At 43.7% G+C, this 16,069-nt stretch overlaps 1 protein-coding gene across 3 annotated transcripts in view; it reads left to right on the top strand.

Moving 5' to 3' along the window:
- The window catches only part of RIMS3 (regulating synaptic membrane exocytosis 3), a 71,462-nt gene that overhangs the window by 5,178 nt on the left and 50,215 nt on the right, over positions 1-16,069 (top strand). The window contains exon 1 of one of the 3 annotated variants that reach the window (XM_053398937.1): positions 2,752-3,293. The exons of 1 other annotated variant lie outside the window; for it this stretch is intronic. In XM_053398937.1, the coding sequence (XP_053254912.1) occupies positions 3,237-3,293 (57 nt within the window). In that variant the 5' untranslated portion in view covers positions 2,752-3,236. Of the gene's footprint in view, positions 1-2,751; positions 3,294-16,069 lie in introns of those variants that run through there. One more of the 3 variants, XM_053398932.1, reaches the window with a different exon arrangement.

Here is a 16,069-nt window from a genome sequence, read left to right as displayed (position 1 = left end):
ATCAGGGCAAGTGGGTGGGCCTTTTTCCAGCTCTCTTTGCTAGATGCCACACCCTCCTTGGAAAGGGAACGATAGGCCATGGTGGCTGGGTACATGAGAGTTGTGTGTCTGAGCTTTTGGAGTGAGGCTCAGATTTCCAGAAACACAGGCAGGTCTGTTCTGTGCCAGACTTTCATATCCAGGGAAGTCTTTAGCATATAAACTACTAGGTATATAGGTATATATTACCTGGGTATATACCAAGGTATTACCTAGGTATACAGTGGTACCTCGGGTTAAGTACTTAATTCATTCTGGAGATCCGTTCTTAACCTGAAACTGTTCTTAACCTGAAGCACCACTTTAATTAATGGGGCCTCCTGCTGCTGCCGCGCCGCCAGAGCACGATTTTCTGTTCTCATCCTGAAGCAAAGTTCTTAACCTGAAGCACTATTTCTGGGTTAGCGGAGTCTGTAACCTGAAGCATATGTAATCGAGGTACCACTGTATATACCTAGGTATATATGTATTTTGTTTTTCTAGCTTGATCAAAATTATTTATTATTTCATAACAGGTAGATAGTTAAGAGCTTAGGTGGCGTCACCGGTGGGTGCCTTGCACCCCCCAGAATTCGGCACCCGGGTGCTCTGCACCCCTTGCACCCCCGGGTAAAGATGGCCCTGTTTAGCTCCCTTGGAAACCTAATGGGGAAGCAAGATCTGCTGGGGTGTTAATTCTGCGAGCCCCTCCATACTATGCTCAGGGTGTATATATGTGTAACTGTTGGTCTCTGTTGACTATTCCAAGGAAACTGAATCCCGAGGAAGCACAGGAACCCCTGGAGTTTCTTGCTGATTAGAGGTTGGAGCGCCTGTTTGCATCTTTTATCTAACTTTCAAACTCTTGTGGCATATATTGTGCAGCCACGTTCAATGTTTTTGTACATTTTATGTGCTATATTTATTTATTTCTCATAGCTGCTTTGACTAGAATGTTTCAGAAAAGCAGGTTCGTTCAGTAAGACAAATATATGTTATGATCTTCATAAAGCATTTTCCAGGAAAGGAATATCCTGCTCATGCATGGTTTTGGCAAGGGCGCTAAAAAATACACAAATAGTTAATAGTTTCTCCTTCTGGCCCATACAGGAAGGGCAGAACAAAGTCTGGCCGGAATTGAGGGATTTGCAGCTGGGCCAGCTGTGAGGAATTAATTAATTGATCCCCGGTCACATTGTGGACAAGGAGACCTATGGGGAGCTGAAAGATGGCCTGCAGGGCTCCACTCCTCTCTTCTTAAAAGGGGCTTTGCTCTAAGGAATGTTTTCTGAGTAAGCACAGCATCCTTGAAAACCCAGGAAAGGAGACTTTGATTAAACATTCAAATATTGATTAAACCCTAGGAAGAACTTTTTCATGGCAAAAGCTGTTTTGACAGTGGAACAGACTCCCTAGGTGGTGGACAGCCCTAGGATCATTAGAGGCTTTTAATCAGAGGTTGGATAACCATGTATCAGGGATGCTTTAGCCGAGATTCCTGCATTGCAGCGAGTTGAGCTAGATGACCCTTGAGGATCCCTTCTGAGTCTACAACAATAAAGTTTAAATTCAAATGGTATTTATCAACCTGGCTTAGATTTGGAGTTGCCAACGTTTCAACCAGCGACTCTAGTTATGAGCTTCGTAGCAGGTAGTGATAGATAATGTTAGTGGGTGTTAACATTTCTTTTTGTGTTTGGAATGCTTCAGCTCGTGATATTCTTGCAGATAAAGTTTCTGATAAAGGCACAAGGGCAGGCTAGTTTTCCACCCCCATTGAAAAACTGGCACACCCAGCCCAGCTGGCAGTGAGTGTCATTGGCAGTGTCTTGTGGAACTCTCTGCCAATAGAGATTCAGTAGGCACTTTCTGTTTCTTTTAAATGCCTGCTAAAAACTTTTTGATTCCATCAGGCTTATGCAGGCAATTAAAGAACATGTACTGTATTTCCATAACAGCTGGCTGAACTCCGATTCTAACTTTTTGATACTTTTTAAAATAAGTGCTTTTTTTTTTTAAGAAAAAAAAGGCGCCCGGTGCTCACCATGAAGTTGTTACAGTAAGTGCCACACTTTTAACATTTGAAAGGGAGAAAAAGGGTGCCAGTGCCCTTGAGTACCCCCAGAAAAAAGCACTGGTTTTTATTGCATGAATTTATGTATAATTGTTGTGACTCCTCATTAGTATTATTAATAGCAAAAGATAAACATTTTTATAAATATTAAGGAAGCAAAACAGTCTACCCATCAGGAGCTGATCTATGTGTCAGTCAGTCAATGTTTGTTACGGCAAACAGCCAGCATATTAAACCAGAAATTCTGCATAATTCTCTACATAAACAATAAAAATGACTGATACGGGGTTTTAACAGTCAATATACTAATTAAGTGTACTTAAAATACGTGTCCAGAGGAATAAAACACCATAAAAGAATAAGAGATTTAACTAAGAACTGTAGCAGTTTATGGTGATCTATATATGTAATGCATCCTTAAGCTTTATTTGATGAGCTAGCATTTATTTAATAAGGTGATATGGTCATCCGTATATCAGGGGAAGCTAATCTAGTGCCCTGCAGATGTTTTGCATTTGCAGCTCCCATCAGCCTCTGCAGCCAGCTTGACTACTGGTGAGAAATGTAGCCTCAGCAACAGCTGGAGAGCCACAGGATTTACCACTCCTGCATTAAAGAAGGTGTTGGACTTTCCTTCATTGCTATTTTTTAAACAGAAACTGGGTGATCACCTGTCAAGGGATCTTTAGCTGTGATTCTGGCATTGCAGAGGGTTGGACTAGAGGACCTTTGGTGTGCCATCCTTCCAACCTGACACTCTATGATTCTGTGTTCCAGTCTGGTACCCAGACAACGAGAGCTGATATCCCCACTGGGCAAAAAAGGCAATTGATGATTTGCATGCTGAGATGGAAGCAACACTGCAGGGTGGGGACAGGTGTGTGTGTATGCACGCACCCAGTGTTTTCTTAACCGGAGCAGCAGCTGCATCTGAACAGCACAGCTCAGAGTAGCACCGTCCAACAGTTGGGCTTTCCCTTGCCTCCGCCCCAGCTGTGATTTCCAGAAGGGGTTGCTGTGCTGCCACTGCTGAGAGAGACAGCTGGTACCCACCCCGCTCGTTTAAGGCTGCATCGTCAGATCCTGGCAAGCATCTTTCTACAACAGCAGAAGCAGGGAAAGGCTGCGAGAGACAGGTGGATGCATGCAGGAGGCAGCGGGGAGCAGCTCTTCGCCAGTGGCAGCAGGGAGAAGCGGGGAGGTGAGTAGCTACTAACAGCCGGCTCGGGCGGGGAGGGGGGGAAGCATTTGTTCTTATTCAAGGCGGGAGATGTTCTCTTTGCGAACAATATGGATGTTGTCTAGGAAGGGTGCGCAGCCTTCTGGTCTCCTGGGTTGTATTCAAGCGGCTGCAATTTACTCTCAGCTGTGATACTCTCTTAAGTTCGACAAAGGGCCAGGCTGGGTTTTAATTCAACCCCACTCCCAGCAACGAATGGACTAAAGGGGCTGGGTGGGGAATGGTGTGTGTGCATGCACAGAACTTGTCTTTTTCCTACAGGTCCTAAGGAATTCTGGGGTATGCGCTCCAGAGGGCTGTTGGTCATCAGTTCTGCAGATGTCCCCCTCCCAGTATTATGGAGGAGTGCATTATTACCCCCTCCCAGGAAAGAGTTCTGACTTTTTTTTCGTGACTGATCCTGGTGATCTTATGCCTTTTGCAGCAACCTGCCTGTCTATGCCCCATAACATGCTCCCCACCACTTGGCTCTGTGATGGGGAACATGTGGCCCTCCAGGTCTTGTTAGATGACAGCTCCCATGGCCATTGGCTATGCTGGCTGGTGCTGATGGGATCTGTAATCTAACAACATCTTTAATTTTGCTCCACAACTGGAAAAGCTTGTATCTGCTGGTTTTGCATGCTGGGTGGCTGTTCTAGGCGCAGCAGCAGAGTGAGTTAAAAACAAACATGGCAACCCAACTGGAAGTGACCATCTCTGGAAAAAAAAAACATCACCCCTGAAGTGTGTGTACTTTTTACTCCAAGTGTTTCCCTGCCAGCAGTGTAAAAATATGCATCACGGTGTTTCATGTTTAGAATATTTAGAATCCTTTTTTTCACAGAGACTCCTAGAAGCTTGAAATAAATAACTCATCATGCAAATTAAGGCAGTGGTCCTCCTATGCAGGTTTACTTGGGAATCGGCTTAGTGGGTATTATCTCTGAGTAACAAGGCATAGGTTTGGGTTGCATGTGTTTCTGCCATAAATTAATACCCCAAAATCTTCTACACAGTATTTTGTTTATCGTCTTACAATCACCAGTCAGGTTTGCCAACATCTTTACTGCTTTTTGTTACAGTACCTTTGGTAACAGTTTGATCCATATGCATTGACAAGTATAAATCTCTTTAGGTGGGTTTTGATAGCTTTTTTCTTCTGTGTGGTTTTTAATGAGTAAATACTGCTTTATATACTTTTTATATTTAATTCTCTGGTTGTATTCTTGTTGTGTTCTAATATTGGGAGCCACATTGAGATAAAATTTTCTATTTTTAAACAGTGGGTAAAAATGACTTAAATACATAAATAATGATAATTTCCATGTTGTCAAGTGTTTCACTTGCTGGTTTCTATAGCTGTTATTAAAGGCAGAAGAGCATGTCAGTCCTTTTTTTCCCCTGCTGAACTGGCAACCATAGCCAAAGTCCAGCCAAAGTCCATTGCGACTAACTACCCAGCTAGATTTATGTAGGAATTCAGTGTTTGGAGCTTCCAACAAATTTTTCTGTCCTCAGAAATAATGGTGTGTGTGTGATTTGGATTGGGGCCTCTGTGCAAAAGGAAGAGGTCAGGTCCTGGCCCCTGTGCTAATTCCCCACATTAAAGCAGTCCATGGAACACAGGAAGACATGAAGCTGTCCACTTTGGTGAGAAGCATACAGCTCAATTCTTCATGTTTTTACTTTGGAGCAAGCCTAGTAAGCTCAGTGAAGTTTATTCTTAGTAAGGCTACATAGGATTGTTGCCTTACAGTGCAGTCCTTTACATTTCCATTCAGAAGCAAGACCCATTCATTTCAATGGGACTCTTTCCTAAGTCAGTGTGTATTGGGCTGCAACCTCTGAACTGACAATTTTAGGTAGCTTGGGATGAACTGAGTCGATGGACCATCCATACTGGACTGTGGTTTTGTTCTGTTTTGCTTTTGAATTAGTTTACACTGGGCCATCTGCACATCTTCTCATAGTGGGATTTTGTGTACAACTGCTTCTATTCCATCATAAGCACTAATCATTATGAATGCACAATAAAAATCATGTCTGGATACCCAGTGTCACTGGTGGACTGTCCTCCTGCAGTTGTTCAACAGTTGGTCTATTGAAAAACTTGACAGAACATTTGGAGAATGTTCTCCTAAGTCCACCTTCTCCAACCTAGTGCCCTCAAAATCTTCTGAGACTCCAGCTGGAAGTCAAACAACATCTGGAGAGCTACAGGTCCCCATCCTAGATCAAGGTTGTATCAAGACAAGCAGGGTTTTCCCCACCTTGCAATCTGCTAGCAGGGGAATATTTATCAGTCAGTCACTACTTGAAGAGCCATTCCGTCCACGTTCTGTTTAAATAACTGCAAGAAGGGAGACGAGGAGAGGGGCTCAAAGTGGTTAGCACCATCAGTAGTGAACAGCACCTGGGCAACTGACTAAGCAGGCACACACAACAGATCACCTGGTTATACTCTTATTCCCCACTATGTTACAGATAGGTAGCCGTGTTGGTCTGCCATAGTCAAAAAAAAAAAAAAAAATTTCCTTCCAGTAGCACCTTAAAGACCAACTAAGTTAGTTCTTGGTATGAGCTTTCGTGTGCATGCACACTTCTTCAGATACCAACTATGGTGAGACATATCATGTTTCTATTTAAATTATAGTAATTATTTCTAATTGAACCTATAAATTAGCCTCTTCAGTTTTATGCAACTTTCTTTTTGTAGTGGGGTGTGTGTGAATGCACTTCCTTTTTTTTATTTTGGCCGCATCTGTGACCACTCTACTGCTGCACTGTATGCAGTACCTTTGCCCTTCATAATGTTGCTTTATGCAGCTTTAACCAGATAATGAATCAGTTGAAACTCATATGATTAACTGATGGAGATTTCCTAACTGACTGAGAGCACGCTTTGCTACTGATAGATCTTGTGCCATACCTCTTTCTGGTAGCGTTGCCAGCTTATCAAGGGGAGTGGCTAAACTTGTGGAAGGTGAGGATGAAAAGTAGATCATAGAATTGTAGAGTTGGAAGGGACCCCAAGGGTCATCCAGTCCACCCCATGTAATGCAGGAATCTTTTGCCCAATATGAGGCTTGAACTCACGACCCTGAGATTAAGAGTTTCATGTTCTACTGGCTGAGTTGTGATATGCTACTTCCAGGGTCAGAGGCAGCCTGCCTCTGAATTACCAGATGCCGGGGTTTAGCAGCTGGAGAAAGCTATTGTGCTCATATCCTGTTGGTGGGCTTCCTTCCCAAGGGCATCTGGTGGCCTGCTGTAAGAAGCAGGATTTAGACTACATACGCCTTTGGTTTGTTCCACCAAGGCTGCTCGTATGCTGTTATGTCCAGGAAATAGCTGGTTTGGCTGATTTTCTCAATTGAACAGCAGCCAATGCCATTCTCAGGTACTTAAAAGATTTGAGACCTATGTCCATAGGCAGAATTTGCAGAAAATTTGAATATGCTCATTTGTATTGTGGGCGCGAATTTAAAATCTAAATGTCACAGAAGGCAAGCAAACTGACTTCCCATCCAAATCACCCCAAATTAATTTTTCTTCGGTTATTTTGCACTCTGCCCCCAAACCAGTTCCTTTTCCATTTGTTTGCCCTAATTAATTTTCCAATGGATCCTGTTATAATTCAATTTTCTTTCCGTTGCCCCATTTTTTGCCCCCCAATCATCTCTAGATAAGGTGATCTTAAATTTATTTTCCCAAATGAGTATTCATGCAATGATTCAGATCACTGCTGCCAATTCACCACCCTGACACACACACATGGAACACTTGGGGCACATAGGAAAAGATTTGGAATCTGTGCCCCATATGATCACCCCTAACAGCACCCAGACAGGAGCTGGAGAGGTAGGAGTTAGCTGGTGAAGCTTTACATGGCATTTTCATCTGCTAACCTCAGGAGATCAGGCTGTTGTTAAAAGCACAAAAAAGCAGGGGCCGTTCAAGAAGTTGGCAAGCTTTCTTTTCATTCCATTCCTATGAGGTCCAGCCAGATCCCACACAGGTGTATCTGTAGGTAATATTCACTGTATTCAGTATGGTCTGAGTTCTATGGAAGTGTCAGCCTAATCCAAAGTATGATTATTCAGAAGTAAATCCCACTGAGCTCAACGGGGATTGTTTCTTAGTAAACCTGTTTAGGATGACAACTTTGGCTAGGCGCAATCCAGCCAAAAGAACTCTTAAGGCCCAGTGATTTCAGTGGAAGAGAGTTAAGCATCTGTTTCACTTGTGGAAATCAGTGGGACTTGAATTCAGGCAAATTTAAAGACATTCTTTATTTTTGCAAAGCTTTTCCAATTACACATTGATTAGGAGTGAAGAGTAAAACCCTAATAACTAAATGTCCCAGTACTAGAATTTAGCCATGGCATTTTTATGAAAAAGTACTTATATGAGCACATACCTATCCAAACTGCCAATTCTCCACAACCAGTTTGCACAGATCAGGAAGCAAGACTGGTCATTCCAGTTCTCATCCAAACTAACTGGATCCAGAAGACCTCTTCTTCGAAATGAATCACTGAAGGTCACACAGCTGAAATTCCTGTGGGTAGACAGTTGCAGAGTAGAAATCCATTCCTACTCCACTAACTTAACAAAGCTGTATCCACAACCTTATTTTGCAGGGGTGGGGAACCAGTGACCCACAGGTCAGTGGCCCCCTCTCTAGCCTGCATTGCCTCTTCCTTGTGCTGCCTGCCACCCTGTGCAGGTTTTAATCTTGAAAAAAGTATTCTACTGGATCCATTAGGATTTTTTTCAAAAATACTATGGAGAATGGAGGTGTTTGCAGAAGCATCACAGCTGGGGAGGAAAAGGTTAGGCCAGGGGTCAGCAAACTTTTTCAGCAGGGGGCAGGTCCACTGTCCCTCAGACCTTGTGGGGAGCTGGACTATATATATATATATATATCTATATATATATTTTAAAAAATGAACGAATTCCTATGCCCCACAAATAACCCAGAGATGCATTTTAAATAAAAGCACACACTCTACTCATGTAAAAATATGCTGATTCCCAGACTGTCCACAGGCCGGAATTAGAAGGCGATTGGGTCAGATCCAGCCCCCGGGCCTTAGTTTGCCTACGCATGGGTTAGGCTTAATTTGGGGAAATAAATTTTAAGTCGCCTTATCTAGAGATGATTTGGGGGCAGAAAATGGGGCAACTCCAGAGGTCTGGTTAACAGCGAATGCAACCCTCAGGCTGAAAAATATTCCTCACCCCTGTTGCTGGGTTGAGGTGAGGAGAGGGTCCAAGAAACTTTTAACAAAGGATCAGACAGCCAGGGGTTAACAGGCTACCTTCAGCCGCCAGAAGCTCTCTTCCAATTAGCTTTAATAAGACAGCAGCAGGTCCCTTTGGGGAAATGTGGCTTGGACTAATTGGCGGCAAACTTAAATGATTTGGCCAAATGCTGGGAATGTAAAACCGATAATGGAACAGGGGTGGTGTGTGCATGTAGAGTGCACAAGGCCAAGAATGAGGAATGCAGGGAGGTCTCCTGGAGTGCCACCTTTGCATCTTTTTAAATCATTTAGTTGCTTGACCAGTAGAAATCCAACAGGTGAAGCAACCCACTTTCCACAGCTTCTCATGTCAGCCAACAAGGAAGCACATGGAACTGACACTTTCTGGTGGTTAACACAACAAAATAGAAAGAAAAGAGAGGTGTGCTGGAAGCTTTATCCTCCCTGGTCCTCAGCATGTGGGGATGTACCATATTCTTTTAGCACTCTGCATATTCTCTGCTGCACGTAGAGTGGTAGAGCTCTGGAACCAAAAAACCCCATGGCCAAGGCTGAGTCATGGTGAGCTCTGGCTTAGCATAAACATTGTGTAAAGGTAAAGGTAAAGGGACCCCTGACTGTTAGGTCCAGGCGTGGACGACTCTGGGGTTGTGGCGCTCATCTCGCTTTACTGGCCAAAGGAGCTGGCGTACAGCTTCCAGGTCATGTGGCCAGCATGACTAAGCCGCTTCTGGCGAACACCATTTACCTTCCCGCTAAAGTGGTACCTATTTATCTACTTGAACTTTGACATGCTTTCGAACTGCTAGGTTGGCAGGAGCAGGGACCAAGCAATGGGAGCTCACCCCATTGTGGGGATTCGAACCACCAACCTTCTGATCAGCAAGCCCTAGGCTCTGTGGTTTAGACCACAGCACCACCCTTCCTTGGTTAATCTGGGTCTTCATCCACATTATTGCTTGAAATAACCATGTTACAATAACTGCCAGCATGGCATCTGAATCACTCTTTCACGTGTCCATCCAGGAAATTAATCCAGCTACTCTGGATTAACACTAGTGAGGATTTGGGTGGGTACACATATCACTAGAAATATCAAGTTTCAATGACCAGGGTGGGGGAGCAGTTTTTGTCACCCACCCACTTTGAGGCTTCAGGAAGGGGAAGGTTAGAACAGACTGTGTTGCAATTAAAATTATCTGCATAAACACACTGGGAATCGTTTTTATAGTATTACTCCAGATCAATAACTAGAACACGGGTGATGGAAGGGATTATGCATAAATGCCTCTTGTTTTTTTCACTTCTCAGACAAGGAGGCATTTAAAGCGAACCTTCAAGGCTATGCTAAACAAGCAATTAGCCTGGCACTGTATTACATCACTCAGTGTACTGAGACAGTGTCTTGTCTAGAGTGGCTGATTTCATTAGCACCACGACAGGGCCTTGAATTATCTGAGAGATGGCAGCTTATACAGCCCAAATCCCAACAGTACTCTTTGGTGCCCTGCTCCTTAATTTCGGAATGAAAACTTTAGCATAGCTGTTCATTTATTTCAGAGTTTTTATACCCCAATTTTCCTCCAGATCTGAGCACAGGGTTGTTTGCAATATGCACCATAAATTATGAACAGTGATATAAAATAAAACAGAAGAAAACCATGCATCCATTATTTTAAAAAACAGCAGCACTAAGCCTAAACTCCAATCAGCATTGACTTCATCCTGCTCCAAACACCTGAAAAAATAAATATATTTTCACCCGTCACGTAAATATAGCTGCTGTTTTCATGAATATGTGCATTTTTAATGCACATTTTACTCCATTATATGCATTTTTGTACACATTAATTAGCCAATGAACTGCATTTCAAAGTCTGGAGGCAAGTGAATTCCAAGGGATGGCTGGGTCGCAGTCTGTGTGTGTTTCAGGAAGAGTGAATAGGTAGGTTTATCTGTAAATGCTAACAATACCAAATTTCTCCCCCATCCCTAATGTAGGGTGACCAAAAAAGAAGAAGAAAAGCAGACTGAACACCAATATTTTATCTTTCATAGTAGTGCACAAGAGAACATGAATTTAGCGACATAAATAGAAAAATAGCCTCTTGGGGGTCCTGAACATAGGAAGCTGTCTGATACTGTCAGACCATCCAACCATCTAGCCTGGTGGTGTTTACATGAGCTGAAAGTAACTCTTTGGGAATTTAAAGCTGGAATAATTCTTCTTTTAGCATTATTCCACAAGATCCTGAGTTGGCAAGGATTAAATATGGGACCACCTTCATCCAAGTCTGGGCTTTCTCACTGAACTATAAGCTAATTTTAATTCTTGTTTCTTTTGTTGCCAAAGGCAATAGGTTTCCGTCATGCTGTAGCAAAATAATAGTAATAATAATTGACGATGAAGGGCTAGAGGGAGTAAAAGCAACAGTGCTAGAGGCTAATGACTTAATTGGAAATCATTTAGGAAACTGCAAGAAAGGTTGAAAGCAAACCAGAACACAGATGAAGTCAGTAATTCTGGTTTAGGGGTGTACAAGACTTGTTTTAGACTGGAAATTATATTAATCTAATGGATTATTTTGTCAGATGTCTGGAAACAATCTGGACTGAAGCCAAGATTCAGGGATACTAGCATGGGCTGAAGCCATGGTTCTGCATCAGTGTACCAGGACTGGACAAATGGAGGTGGGGAGAAAAGGGACACAGCTTTGGGTGAAGAAGATGATACTCTGTAGCATCTTCCTCAGCCAGTGACCCTCCAGACATTGTGGGCCACGACTCCCATCAGCCCCAGCCAGTACAGCCAAGCCCAAAGCATCTGGAGGCACCAGGGGGCAGAAGGCCGTAGTAATGCATGCTGAAAATTGTTTGAATTTTGAACACACAGTCTCTGCCCTAGAAATGGATGTCTTGCAATGCAGCAAAAAAAGGGTTCTGACCTATTCATTTTGTTTTAGGTGTTTTTATACCACCCTTCAATCATATTCTCAGGGAGGGATGGCGAAATAAGAAAAAAGAAAACAATTAAAATACAAGTACATGTCAACCCAAGGCCACAGAAATATAAAACAGTCAGTTTTCAGATTAAAATTGTGTCTGAAAAGCTTGGAAGGGAAGGTCTTTGGAGGCTGAAAAGACATGATGGTAGGAACCAGGCAATCACCTTTGGGGAGAGCATTGGACACCTGGGGTGCCACCAACAAGAAGGCTGCCCTCTGGTAGCCTCCTGCTTCATGTCAGATGGTGGGGCACCTGCAAGGATCCCCTCCACTGAAGATCTCCAGGAGCAGAAGAAGACACACTCTTTCAAGTTCCTTGGTCCTCAGGATTTAAATACAGTGGTACCTCGGGTTACATACGCTTCAGGTTACAGACTCCACTAACCCAGAAATAGTACCTCAGGTTAAGAACTTTGCTTCAGGATGAGAACAGAAATCGTGCTCTGATGGCACAGCAGCAGCGGGAGGCCCCATTAGCTAAAGTGGTGCTTCAGGTTAAGAACAGTTTCAGGTTAAGAATGGACCTCTGGAACGAATTAAGTACTTAACCCGAGGTACCACTGTATCTAAAACAGCACTTTGGACTGAGCCTGGAAAAAGAATGGGATCTTGCATAGTTCACAGGGCATAGGTATAATGTGAACATAACTACCTGGTCCCAGTTAAGTACTCCAGTAGCCACATTCTATGCTAACTGCAGTTTCTGAGCAGACTTCAAAGGCAGGCTCACACAGAGTGCATCAAAACAGCCTAAACTGGAGGTTACTGGAGCATGGATAACTGAGGCCAGGCTATCTCTGTTGAGATAGGGGTACATCCAACTTTTAAAAGAATATCTGCTTGTTTTTGGCCTTCTCAAACCTTAGGGCCCTTTCAGAGGGCTGATGGCCAAAACTCTACTATCCTTCACTGAAATCCTGTATTTGTGGAACCTCTAAGCAGAGGCCAAAGCAAGGAAAAGCATGGGCAGTCTCAACATTATGCACATGTCTGCTGAAGCCTTGGTGGGTCTGAATATACTGATGAGGCATGGAATTTATCTGCATTTGAAAACTGATGCCTTGCTATCTGATTTCCCCCATGCTGACCTCACTAATTTCCCCCATTTCTAAAACACAGACACTCTTTTAGCCCCATAGGGACACCCCTCCCTCCTTGAGAGCTTCTCTTTTGTTTGTGGTAAGCACAATCTTCTCCAGGGTTTGCTGCCAGCCTTTTGGAGTTCTCCCGAAGGGAAGATTAAGTTTTGTTGTTGATGAGGCTGCAGTGCCCTAATGAAACCCAAGCACTTGCTTTGCAGAGATCAGCTTCTGCTTTGCAAGTAAGAGCAAAGTATGACTAAGAAGCCATCAAGTAAGGGCCCAGCAACTGATCTCTCTGGGTGAGGGGACGCTGCTTGATCCCTCCAACAGCTTTCCCCAGGGCAGGTGAAGGGTATTGAGGTTAGACATGGATGACCCTGTCAATTTTTGTTTGTCTCAGTTTCTCATTTTTCTAACCAGTTCTCCACATTTCCCCATCAGTTTACATATTTTTAAGTCCTCGTGGAAATTCACCAGCATTTTAATGCAAATTTCTCTGCATATTCACATTTTGTATGCAATTTTGCCTAATATAGACACTTCCTCAAAGCTTTTCTGAACATGTTACTTGGCATTGCAAAATTCAGAGAAGTGTGAATTTCAAAGGCTGGCTGTGTTTGGTTTGCGAATCGTTTCGTAAAGTGTGAATTAAGTAGGTTTTCCTTTAAATTGAAACTGCATTGATTTTCTCCCCTCATTCCTCATAAGAGGGCTGTTGGAGATCACTGCCCAGGTGGAGAGGTTGTTAGTTAGGGTTAATCTGTTTCTGGTTGTGTTAATTTCACATGTGTTTATTCATAATTACATTCCATACTTGTTTCTGCATTAATCTGTTATGTGTATGTGTGTGTGTGTGTGTAATGTGAAAATTGTATTTAAATGCCTATTTTATTACAAAACAGGTATTTAAATATAAACACATACTTTGGGATAAAACATAAATGACACAGAATGGATTTATAAATTGGCACATGTAAAATTGACACAGTACACATTTCATCTCAATGTGTGCATTTCTAAACATACTTAATCTTAAAGTATACAGGTGGACTGGACCAGTGACTGGTTAAAGAGCTCAGTCTGTAACCAGCAGATTTGGTTTTAGGGCAGCGTGACCCAAGCAGAGAGGGTACCTAGTAAGCATGTGGCTGCTTATAGGAAGGAGCCTGACAGGGGCCGTCTTTAGCATATGTGCCGCTGGGGTGCAAAGATCCGCCCAGTGCCCCCAAATTTAGTTTAGCCACCCCAAATTGGGGGGCAATATTTGAAGCTACAGAGCAACAGAGCGACGGAGGAGGGGACAGGGACTTTCGCTCCATTGTTTTTCACTGCCGCCGATTGAGAGGGACTGATATACAGTAGTTATACATCTGCAGCCCCCCGGAATTTGGCACCGGGTGCCCCGCACCCCTTGCACCTCGGGGTAAAGACGGCCCTGGTCCTAGAGACCTCCCATCTTCCCAAAGCCTTGTGGGGGAAAACAAACCAAGGAGGCAACCCACCCTCCCCAAAATAGCCCAACGAGGGCTGAGTATGCTCTGAGGCCTGTGAACATCATCAGACACAGGACGTTGAGTGTCAGTTGGAAAAGAAAAAGGGGAAATAGAGATGGAAGAGAGGAGAGTTAGTGCTTGAGACCCTAACTAACAGTTTATAGTATTCTGGGGTAAAGGAATTGTGGATTTGAACAGCTGCCCTTCTATTGGGCCCTAGCAGTTAGGCGATGGGGGATATATGGCAATATTTCATTACGGTCCCATTGGTAAACAGGTATTATGAAAAAGTCAGAAGTCTTCAGTACACTCTTCACTCTCCCTGCTGAAAATGTCTACCCCCTCAGGACACTGGGGAATGCAAAGTGATACAATAGTCACATGTTTGAGCGGAGTACCTTGCAAACAAATAACCAGGCATGTGACACACCTGCCAGGCACAAAGGCAACTCAAGGGCTTCCAAGCAGCTCCCCTGCGACTCAACAAGCACCACATTCTCCCTCGGTTCCACTGAGATATGTTTGTGCAGCTCCTTGGGTCTGATTACATATTGATCCTGGTGGCAGCTTCCATTAAGCCCAGTTCCCCCGGTGCTTGGCCTTGCTTCATAACCCTGAAGATGGAAAATGCAATGGCTTCCCACAAAGCATCCTGGGAACTGAAGTTTGGCAAAAGCGCCGAGAATTCATCACTAGAGGCCTTGTAGAACTGCATTTCCCAAGGTTCCTGGGAAAAGGGAGTGGCTGGGAATCTACTTTAAGATGTGTAGCTCATGCTCTCAGTAGTACACCGATGAGTCATGCCTGTTCCTGCCTAGGCTCTTGTTCTCACACCCTTTTTTTCTCTCCTCTCAGTTGAAAATTAGGATGTAAGGACCTGGGGGGGGGGAGGGGAGCAGGGACCACTCTTTCTTTCTTTCTTTCTTTCTTTCTTTCTTTCTTTCTTTCTTTGCTTAAATTACTCTGTAAAGGGCTATATATACAATGTTGGTAATAGTCAATAATTGTTGTTTTAAGGGTAAAGGGGTAAAGGGGACCCCGACTATTAGGTCCAGTCGTGGCCGACTCTGGGGTTGCGGCGCTCATCTCACTTTATTGGCCGGCGTACAGCTTCCGGGTCATGTGGCCAGCATGACTAAGCCGTTTCTGGCGAACCAGAGCAGCACACGGAAACGCTGTTTACCTTCCCGCCGGAGTGGTACCTATTTGAACCGCCGACCTTCTGATCAGCAAGTCCTAGGCTCTGTGGTTTAACCCACAGCACCACCCACGTCCCATAATTGTTGTTTAAGTTTTAATTAAAAAAAAACCCAAGGAAGATCATTTTTTTCTCCATTGGTCAAGACACCTCTGTCAAATCTCTACTTTTTGAGACCTTTTTCTTATCCTAACTTGAAGAACCCTTTAAATGCAAACTGAATCAAATCCCGCCCCCCATCCCTACCTCTGATTTGTGGTGCGCCTTGGGCCTAGAGGGAGAAAGCAAGTGAGTGGATGGCAGAAGTTATGGGAGGAGGTGGAGGGGAGCACCGTGGTGCCATCAGGGCCTTGCGGGCAAAAGCTTGTTTCGCACTTGTGAGTAATTAATCCTTCAGTGTGGCAACACCTTTCCTTTGGAACTCTCTGCCCCTTGATATTAGGCAGATGCCTTGGCTATATTGTTCTCAGCACCTGCTAAAAACGGTTTTGTTTCAGCAAGCCTAGCCAGGCATGTAATTTTAACCTGCCGTTTTAACATGTAATTTTATTATGTATAATGGATTGCTGATTTCATTTGATTCCACTATCCAAATACAATCTTAGCAGCGTGGGTTATAGTCACCGGGAAGCAGTAATGATATTGCCCTGATGACGTATGAATAGGCCCTCGGTGGAATGATTTAATGTGACAATTGTAGTGGATCT

This window comes from Podarcis raffonei, chromosome 8 (assembly GCF_027172205.1).
Source record: "Podarcis raffonei isolate rPodRaf1 chromosome 8, rPodRaf1.pri, whole genome shotgun sequence".
Lineage (NCBI taxonomy): Eukaryota > Metazoa > Chordata > Lepidosauria > Squamata > Lacertidae > Podarcis > Podarcis raffonei.
The sequence above is the reverse complement of the archived record's forward strand: the minus strand, read 5'-3'. Positions and strand labels throughout refer to the sequence as shown.